This window comes from Sesamum indicum, linkage group LG12, assembly GCF_000512975.1.
Source record: "Sesamum indicum cultivar Zhongzhi No. 13 linkage group LG12, S_indicum_v1.0, whole genome shotgun sequence".
Classification (NCBI taxonomy): Eukaryota; Viridiplantae; Streptophyta; class Magnoliopsida; order Lamiales; family Pedaliaceae; genus Sesamum; species Sesamum indicum.
The window spans coordinates 4183520-4194518 of record NC_026156.1 but is presented as its reverse complement, the minus strand read 5'-3'; the positions used below and the strand labels follow the sequence as shown (position 1 = coordinate 4194518).

The 10999-nt window shown below is 34.1% G+C and overlaps 1 protein-coding gene across 1 annotated transcript; it reads left to right on the top strand.

Moving 5' to 3' along the window:
* On the top strand, positions 7248-10090 carry LOC105175525 (PAP-specific phosphatase HAL2-like). The gene is made up of 3 exons (XM_011097988.2): positions 7248-7797; positions 8501-9188; positions 9463-10090. The coding sequence occupies exons 1-3, from the start codon at positions 7404-7406 to the stop codon at positions 9764-9766; spliced, it is 1386 nt and encodes a 461-aa protein (XP_011096290.1). The 5' UTR covers positions 7248-7403; the 3' UTR covers positions 9767-10090.

Sequence of the window (10999 nt, the reverse complement as noted above, 5' to 3'; positions counted from 1 at the left end):
CCCCATTTCTCCGCTCTCCTCTCTCTCCCTCTCCCTCTCCCCCCCTGTTTTTTCACTGTAATAAGTTGTGTATTTTTTTACTTTCTCCTAAGAGATATTCTTGATGCTGTGTTGTCTGGGGGGATTTATGCAGATGAAAATCAGTATATTGTCAACTGCAGTCCTGCTAGATTAACGGGTTGCCTCTGAATCTGGTCCGAATATGATGGATAGTTTGGGGTTATCATGAATGGACCATGTTTCTTCATCGAAAGGATGGCGGTCTTACAGCTGAGCATGGGATCGGGGGAGGCGGTATGTTCCCTGTGTGAGGCCACGTGACTCGCCAAGAACGGCGGTCCGCCGCAAGAATTCATATATTAATGGTTGATTATCAAAATTAATAATATAATTGAAATCAATTCACTATTGGGCCTAATAAGTGATAACTTTGACTACTATAACAAAATGAAGTCACATTAAAGCCATTGGGCTTAAGAGAAAAAGTCGTTCAGAACCCAATATTTGTACTGGCCCTGAGCAAGAGGTCCATTATAGTCCGGCAGGTATCGCCCACCAACTTCCAGAATTTGGAATGTCGCTTTCCCTTTTCTAAATGAAATAATAATTATGAAGAGGGATTGATTGTGCATTGAAGTTCAAGTTCACATTCATCACTCGTAATTCTAATTTCTTGATCAAAATTTATGGTTGCTAATGAGATGATGATAAAGTTTAGGAACAGATAGCTCCCCAGCCATACAACTACTACATATGACTGGAATGGACTTCAAAAGGTCGTCCCCCTTTCTCTCTTTCCTTTTTCCTCTTTCTGGTTAGTCCAAAGCTCATCTTAAATTTTCGTAGCGCAGAAAAAAGAAGTATATCGGGAAACAGGAGACAGAAAACTCATCAATATCTCGATTAAGTTAAAAAACACCAGGGAACAACAACTCAACCCTCAAAATCTTACTTTAACTGCCTAAAACTGTACAAAGGATCAGCGACTTTAGAAGGGGGAAAAGAAAAAAAGAAAACCAAACTTCACATCACTCATCACCACATCCTCCAAAAATCGGCTCAAACTCTTAAAAATTGCCAAATTTTGGGAATTTTTTTTTCTTCATTCTGATCTTTGGTACCCAGACTCAGAGCACCATTCAAAATCACAACACCTCAGGAGTGCGAGCGAGAACCGGCGGAGAAGATAGAAGACAAAGAGTGGGCCAATCCCGACACAATCGCCGCCTTCACTTGCCCCCTCTTCGGAATCGGACGCCCGTACTCCATCCTCTTCCACGAATTCCCCCTGTTGAAGTTCATCATCTCTCTGCGTCCTCCTTCCATCTCACCAACTCAAATTTTCTTCAAATCAAATCGATTACCTCTTCAAAAACTTAAGTTAAAAGTCGCAAATCTCTTTCACTTCGATTTCTGCTAGTGACTTGGATAACAAATACGACGCAACCACATTATATATAGGCACTCAGTTCCGAAAATGCCCCTGGAGTTGCTCACAACTACCACTTTTTCCGTAGTGAGAACACTCACCTTGTGGAGGGCACTAATGTTGTTTTTTGCCCCCCCCCCCCCCCCACCAGTTGGTAGAGTAGTAATAATAATGATTAATTATTATTTAATTCTACACCTAAATTGACCAGCATAAAAAGATCACGTGGGATAATTCTATAAGTGGGCATGGCAGGGAGGGGGCCACGGTGGCTTTATGCCTGCATCTCATCTTTATGTCTCAAATTCACAAGTGTGTCGGATCTAATTAATGTTGTTGCAGGAATTAATAGCTCATACATTGAATTCTGACCATAGTTTTATAAGATTCCATGTATCCGGATTTGGCTTTTGTTCCTCAATTATTGTCGGAGGAGGCGGTTAGTGCTTCATAATTGCAATAAACTAATAACCATGCTTATCAGATTGCAATATTTTTTTGTGCCCAATAATATTATGTTTGTGTCTACCAGCAAGAATTGTCTTTAAATTCGAAAACTACACTTAATACTTATATTATCAGTTCATAATCAATGTGAAATATGATATTATAAATAATAAATCTTAATATATAATATTTTTGTTCCGTGTTTATTTATCTTAATTGTCCGGAAAGGGAAATTGTTCATACGTGGAATTTGGAAATACAAGTTTATAAAAATAAATAAACTTAGTTTAGGAATTGGGAGCAATAAAATTATGAGATTTGAGGTGGAGGGGATTGACCAAATCTTGACCTCTACTATGTTCACACGTCTTTGCATTATGAAAATAGCCGCTTGTTCACACTATACGGCATTAATTATGTAGGGTCTGAGGGTCACAGACCTTCCCTTTTTCTAACCCTGATATTGGCTGCATGGGCGGTTGGGCTTTGTAGGAGTACGAGGAGCGGTTTCAGCTATTTAAGGTTCCCACTAAAGTTTCAAGAAATTTAAGTAGAAGTAGAACAACATAAAAATAAGTAGGGAGTGTTTAAAAATAAAAATAAAAAGTGGGAAAAAAAGTTAAAATTTTGAAAAAATTGTTTAATATTATAATTTTATTAATAAATTGTTGAAGAGGGTATGGGTCACTGATATTAGGCTTAAATGGGTATAATTTAAATAGTTTAGAAACTGAAACACTAAAAGAAAATTATTATTTTTAATTTGTTTTTAAAAATTAAACTAATAATCGTTTATTTTGAATAGGGTCAAATATTTCTTTATTCCACTATGAATCTCTTTAATCGAAAATAAGTAAAGAATATCATTAAATTAGAGTAATATTTGGGATGGTAATTATTCATAACCACTATAAAATAAATGTCTTAATACCCAAATTGTAAAAATTATTTTGAAAAAAGTATAGAATCTAAAAAATTCCTAGTAAATTGCTAAGAAAACATAAAAATTTTACTAGAAAATTAATTTAAAAAAATAGAGAAAATTGGTATTTGACAAATGATTATCTTTTATTAGGTTAAAATAATCAATCATATTATTTGAAATAATAAAAAAAAAAAGTAAACAAGTTAGGACTTAATCCTAAGCTACCATATTAGCAAAATAATTTTAATTTAATCTAAATGGTCTTTATCCCATACAAATTAGTAAACACGGCGTAGGTATGATGGGCTCCCTGCAATTCAAGCAACCCATGAAATAATTGCCCTCCAGGAAAAAAAACAATAAAGTAAAAATGTGGTGAATGTACGAATGCATGTACAAAATGTAAGCATATATTCACACAATAATCACATGGTACTGACACAAAACCCACATGGCTTGTTTCTCTCTCTCTCTCCCTCTCCTTTTGATTATCATTTTTGGTTAAGATAAGATGCCCTTTCCAACAGGATCGTACATTATTAGTCCTTCCTGTCTTCCCCTTCGCCGTGCAATGCATTCATCCATCATTCAAATCTAAATGCACTTATCTTTGGTTAGATTTAATATATTTAAATATATGTATAATAATCTTTTTAATAATATTTCAAGAAAATAATACTCGGGAAGTCAAAATATAATATTTGCGGTTTAAGAAATGTGATGGGGGCTTATTTGATAAAAACTCGATCCATAAACACTTAAAAATTCCTCAAGAACGCTGCTATATTTACCTAACACGACTAATAACAAACTGGATTAATTAACAGAAATTTCACAAAAGGAACCTCAAAAAGCACAACATTAATCTTGGATTTTTGGCTGTGGAATCCGGAAACAGTTGTTATAATTAATAAAAACACACATGATGCTGCTGTAAAGGAAATCTATTATGCGCTGCCTCATAATTAAAATATTGCTTACTCAGCAGTACTTAGCCACCAAGCAAACCTATTAACGAATGAAAGCAACACAAAGATTTCGAATCTAAATACGCATTTGCTTAACTTGGTGCAGCTCTTATCCCCATTGTCTAAAGAATCCACACACCAATTTGACAGAGACGTTATTTATGTATTTTGAATTAATGGAAATTCCATGATAGAATATTCTTAATTAATTTAGTCTACACAATCCGTATATCATGTGTAGGGATATACACACTCGACAAATCAATCATGTCGAATCGAATTCAAAAATTTCAATAACCAATTGTAGTGAATTTTTGTATTTGTTATTGATATACAATACTGTACTGAATTTTGATTGTTTTTTAAAAAAGCATAGATATTATATATTTATGTATAATTATGTAGTATTATCTTTTTAAAAAAATGGTTTAATTACAAATCAAACTGAATAGGATTTTGTTTGATTTTTATTGAATCGAATCGGATAATTTGGATTAGTATTCCATATGCTATCTTAGCGTATTAAATTTAAATTTGGTCATTATACACCCAAAATAACAAGTGCAGCCTCTCTAAAAGCCACTTTAATATGGTTCAAATATTTCCTGACCTTGATTTGATGCCCAACTACTTTTTTATTTTTATCATTATTATTTGAGCTCAAGGATAGTGAGTAAATTGAGAAAAGTTTCGGGGTTAATAAGGTCATTTAGAGGGCGGGGAACATGAGCAACGTGTGGGATTTGTTTTGATTCCGTCGCACGTGACAAGTTGGCATATAACACACGTGACTGACATTTTGTGATTCTGTCCTTGTCCTTTACAGAAGGTGCAGAGCATTTTATTTTATTCTATTTTTCTCCCTCCAATTATGTAGTTGGTGGGTCCGGAGTTTTTCCATCTCTTTCTATTGGTTACTTTAATTTGATGGCAATTGTGTATGTGCCCAAAGTTAGGGGTGTCAATTAGATCTGTATCTGATAGAATCTACCCTTGAATTTATTCTTAATGGGGCGGGTTTGGATTTAAAAGAAAATATTAGTGTATTTTCATCATTGGTTGTGGAATGAGTTAAATGGTAAGTAAAATTATAATTATTTTTTTGACTTTATTATATTAATAAAATATTAAATTTCTTATTTGTTTATTGTTAGGTACTTATTTAACAGTTGAAAAATTGAAAAATTATCTCACAATTCTTGACAAGAAAGAAGATGAATGATGATGTTGTATTTATTTTGATTTGAGAATTTATTTTTGGACTTGAATATTTGAGAAATAAATTTATTTGTAATTAATATGTTGAATTTTTTTTTAATATTTATACAATAAATAAAAAATAAAAATATAATCGGGTCCATTGAGTTAGACCCGCTCTTTTGTACCGAGATGGGACTGGTCCCGGATCCTTCCCAAAGTTGGTGGGACTGGTCTGGCTCCACCCAAACACACCCTCGACCTGCCTCGTTGCCACTCCTAGCCAAACCCCAACTTAAGATTTTTTTTTATTTTTCACATAATTAATTTATTATATTATTTGATATATTAATATAATTAACTATATTGATTATAATTATTATTTATATGAGTGGAATTCAAAATCCCCGACATATTAGGCTCTACTTGAATTATAGATTACAAAAAGAGTGGAGAATGAACTACATGGGCTGGTCTGGGCCGCTTTAGTTTTGGGTTTGGAAATTCATTAATTTCAGCCCAATAAAGAATCTAAGATCAACAAGTGAAAAACCTTGACCTGACTGTGACTCCTACCATGAAAATTAGTGGTCCTCTCTCGTGCACACTTTGAATTCATGTCCAATCACAATCACCCATTTCATGTATACTTCAACTTTCTATTATCTATTTTCATAATTTTGTATAGATTTAACATATCTGACTTTACAGAATTAAAAATATTGCAAATACCATCCCAAAATCTCACAAATTTAGTTTAATAGAATTCTTGCATAATCTTGTACGACAAAAATGTTAATTTTGTAAAGTATGGGACCAAATGTGCAAAATTATCTATTTTATGGGTATTTTACATAATATATAATATTAATTATACTTAAAAATGCAATTTTGACATCTAATTTTGCTCTAAACAAATTGGTACCTAACATTTATCTTAGTCCAAGTTGCTATTTATGTAATAGAATTGCATACCAAACTTAGTTTACAACCTCCCGACCTTTGCACATGAGACAATACCTATATCTATAATCTATTCTCTACACTATTATATTAAGTCCAAGTTAACTAATTTTGACCTCTAGAATGTAAAATTTTATACTATATTCCTTTAATAATTTAGCCACCAATTTAGTGTGACAAATGTGAAACTTCTAATATATTCCATTTTTTAATGTATTATTTGTCGTGTAATTTGTCGTAGTACATCTCTTTTTTTGGACGTATAATAGCTTATTTTTCATATTTTAAAATATATTATAAATAAAAATATAATATATAAATCAACAAATTACATTTAAAAAAAATTAATTTAAGATATTATCAACACTATAAATAAATTAATATATTGGTGTTAAAATGGAGTGGAGTGACTTTTGTAAAAAAATAAAAAAAAAATACATTAATTTTTAAAATGATTTAAATAGGAGTATTATGATCATTTTTAAAAATCAGTGTGACAATATCATTAACCACTATTTATAAATTTAAAATTTTTATTTTTATATTAATATATATTACCATTCTTATTGTACGCACAAATCGAGTGTGTCCAATTCTGTAAGTATTTGTGTCTTATTATAATTGAAAAGTATTTCTTGTGTTTTTTTTTAAATCAACCATTTTTTATTTTTTAAATTATTTCAACAATTTTTTTCCCTTTCCTCAACCTCGAATTCTTTCTATATTTCTTTTTCTTCCCTATTTTTCTCTCAATAACTATTTATAATCTCTATATTTTTAATATTTTTTTTCTTACTAAAATATCTATACTATTATTAAAAAAAAATCATTGATCGTACCAGTTTTTTATTATCCCATTTTATCATTTCAAATAAAATTGCCCATAATAGTAATAGTAATATTTTTTAATTATTTTATCTCAACCCATTACTTCATTTTTCTTTCTCATGTTCTACATATTTTTTGTCCTCATAAAATTTCATAATTTAATCAATCCTATTATAATTAATATTTTATCTCTCACATTCTCCATATTTATTTTTTCTTGCAAGCTTCCATATTTTTAATAAATTCATAATTATAATTTTTTTCTTTCTTACTTCACCTCACGATTCGTTTCTCTTACATACTTATGTTCTTTTTTATCACCTCGCTATATTTTATATTTTTTTGATAATTTTTTTTCTCTTCATTTTATATTATAATTTTTTATATGATTGCAAAAATTACGCGTAATAATAACTAACATATTTATTATTAATATCTTAAAATAATTGCACACATAGACAGCTATATTAATAAGGTGTGTTTACCCAACCAAATCACCGCTCACTCCCTTATCAATTATCAAAACAAAAGAGGAAAAAGACTAAAAAGATCATCACCACCATTCATCATCCATCAGACGCAAAAGTCCCCGAGAAAAAAGAGATTTTTCTCTGCGGTCCGCCCCAGTTCTGATTTTTTCTTTAAAATGTCGATTTCTTGCCCGAATTTCGCCTCCCAAATTCTCCGCTCACACGCTTCGTTGATTGCAAGAAAGAACATTTACGCTCCCCAGGATGTGGGAATTTTCCCGTCTCCTTCACACACAAACCTCCGCCCAACGTTAAGTAACTACCCGTTTGTCTTCCCTTCATCTTGCAACTGTAACCAGACCTTTTCTTCTACCACTGAAGATTATTACAGGAATAGTGCATTGGAATTCGACGACATGGACTTGGGGAAGTACTCGAAAGAGTTGGAAGTCGCAGTGAAAGCCGTGCAGATGGCGTCTTTGCTCTGCCAGAGAGTTCAAGAAAGCTTGCTCTCCAGAAGCAATGACCACGTCCAATCCAAGGATGATAATTCTCCTGTTACGGTTGCTGGTAATTCTCTTACTAACCATTCTGCTTTTCTTTACTTTTATTGAAATGGGCTGTCTTTGTTTTCCTTTTTAATTGTTCTTAAAATCGTATTATTCGGTTAATATTTCTGGTTTAATTGTTCTTGTAGTTGGATGGTTGTATGAATCTTGTTTTACTTTTCTGGTGGTGTTTGGCGCTGTTCGTTTTTGACCAGCTTTGAATTTATAATATATAGAGACGATATTCTGCATTACTAGTTTTGGTCATGTATATACTGTACATTACCACTAGGAAGTGGAGAAAGACAATGCATTATATTAGCACGCCAGAAACCGGATAGGAAATATTTATAAACTAGAGAATGATTGATTTGGGCACTAATCTTTGTTTAATATATCCCTAAATGCCTTTTGAGCTAATGAACTGAAATCAATTCTCCACCAAGCGTCTACAAAGTGCTTTCTCCATTGGACTTAGCAGGAACAATTAGTCAAGTTGTTGAATTCTCATAATTATAAGATCTTTGTAATGATTTGATGTTCTATAATGGTTTTTTATGTGCTTAGTGCACATTGACGAAACTTGAAAAAACTCCCAGATATGAGGTTGTGAGTGATAGGAAGCTTTTTGAATTGCGTCTGGTTTCTTCTAAAACGTCCAGCTCTAATAGGTGTGTATGACATAGGTTGGGTTGGCTAATGCTCCAAATGCTTCTTGTAAGCAGATTGGAGTGTCCAAGCAACTGTGAGCTGGGTGCTAACAGAGGCTTTTGGGAGTAAAAATGTATCAATTGTTGCTGAAGAAGATGTTCAAGCGCTGTCCAAGGCGGATACAGTTGGCTTACTCGAAGCAGTTGTGAAGACAGTGAATGAGAGTCTGGCAGAAGCACCTTGTTTTGGTCTTAGTGCGCCTTCCTCGGGTTTGAGTGCTTCAGAGGTTCTAGAGGCCATCAGTAGATGCAACTCAACTGGTGGGCCGAGTGGAAGATTTTGGGTGCTGGATCCAGTTGATGGTACATTGGGGTTTGTACGTGGTGATCAATACGCAATTGCTCTTGCTCTGGTTGAGAATGGTGAACCTGTTCTTGGAGTTCTTGGATGCCCAAATTATCCAATGGAGAAGGAATGGCTGAGCTACAGTAATGGATACCGCAGAATGCTATCCAAGTTGGCCTCGCCAGCATTGGGATTTCCAGGTAAAGGCTGTATAATTTATGCAAGAAAAGGAAGTGGTAAAGCCTGGATGCAGCCACTACATCAGAAGGACAAGAAGTTTATTTGGCCAAACTCTGCAAGAGAAATCAGAGTCTCAACCATTGACAACCCAGCATTGGCCACCTTTTGTGAACCAGTTGAGAAGGCAAATTCCAGCCATTCGTTCACTGCAGGAGTAGCTCATAGTGTTGGACTTAGGTGAATACATATTTACTTCTTTTTTCCGGTTTTGCACATGAAGTCCAATATACTTCATTCTCAGTCCACATACATTAAACCTGCTTCTAATCTAATCGCAGTATGCCAACAATCTAAACTACTATTTCAGGATATCTAACATGAAGCACTAAAGATCCACAGGAAAGAAGATTTATTCTACATGACTCTTTTAAATCTCAAGTACTCAGAGATATCCCTGCTATGTAATTGAGTTTGTTTAAGTGAAAAACTCAAGATGTGCATTAATTGGCAGGAACCAACCGCTACGTGTGTATTCCATGGTGAAATATGCAGCCATAGCCCGGGGAGACGCTGAAGTATTCATGAAGTTTGCACGAGCTGGTTACAAGGAGAAGATATGGGACCATGCAGCCGGTGTTGTTATCATTCAGGAAGCGGGTGGTGTGGTAACTGATGCTGGAGGTCACCCCCTCTGCTTTTCCAGAGGTATGTACTTAGAAAATCTTGATCGAGGTATCATTGCTTGTTCTGGAGCTAGCTTACATGAGAAGATCCTTGGGGCTGTTGATGCTAGCTGGAACTCTTCTAGCCTCTAATTTCTCCTGTATATTACCATACCATTACAGGTGTTATATTGCAGTATATATGTGATAATTATAACATGGGGCAGAGAACAAATACATGATCGTTATCATCTGCCAAAATAAGACATGCAATATGAGTTATTAATTAGTCTTCTCCTCTTTGCAATTGGCATTTCCCGAGTGCTGAAAAATGTAAAGGAATTTTTCGTTGGGAAGATGTTTGAGTAATAGGCAGACTCGGTCCTGAAAACTGCTGTAGCTTAGAAGACACGGGTTCTTCAACATGGACCATGACACTGCCCCGTCTGTTGAACAAGTAGAAAGTCTTGGTGCCAATCGTCGTTCATGTTTCTTGATTCTCGTTGTGGGTGAATTCGTTATCATGTTTGCATGACCACAATGACAAACATGTTCAGTGGGTAGCCCTTTGCTGCCTGGAGATATGAACTAACATCGATTGAGAACAGGTCGACCTTTCAAATCTGATGAGAAGTAAGCGCGTTAGAAATCGGAGAACTTGTGCTGGAAAATAAATGCTCGTTGTGCAAGTTGTATAATTTATTAATAATGGATGTGCATTCAAACCTGTCATCCAATATCAACTAAGTGGTCGGCCCCCCGACTTCAATGCCACGAAATCTCCTTACCAGTGGATATTTTTTCCATGTGCTCCTACATCGCAGCTGCTTCACTTTCAGTTTCTGATTAAGTTATTAGGAAGAAAACAAGTGCAGGGATTTCATATATCCTTGTCTTCTGAATTCTTAACCATGATTTCAAGTCCTGCTTCCAGTTGTTAGAGCTTGACTGGAGAATAAAGTCTCAGTTTTCAACGACATTGTAATACCAAAAGAAAATTGTTTTATGAAATCAACATGTGAGCAAGGAAGAAAGCTGCTTCTTGTCAGCAGCCATTCAATCCCGTCATTTTAGAAATTTCTTTATTTTTTTTAAAATTAATTTTTGTAAAGATAAAATAAACTTTAAAAAATGTCAATTATATCTAATACCTTATAAATTAATTGATGTGAGGTGAATGTTATCTGTATTTAGTAACTGGGATCAAGATTTTACAGTCTTTTGACTGGGTAACTGCACCTTGTACTGGGTGCCAGCCAAGATGATGCAAGTGCTTCATCAGAAAAAGAAAACGATTTCTTGAAATTACTGAAATTTGTAATAATACATCTCAATGTCTACCGTGGTCACATGCTACCATTTTCTGTGACCACTCTCCACATTTCG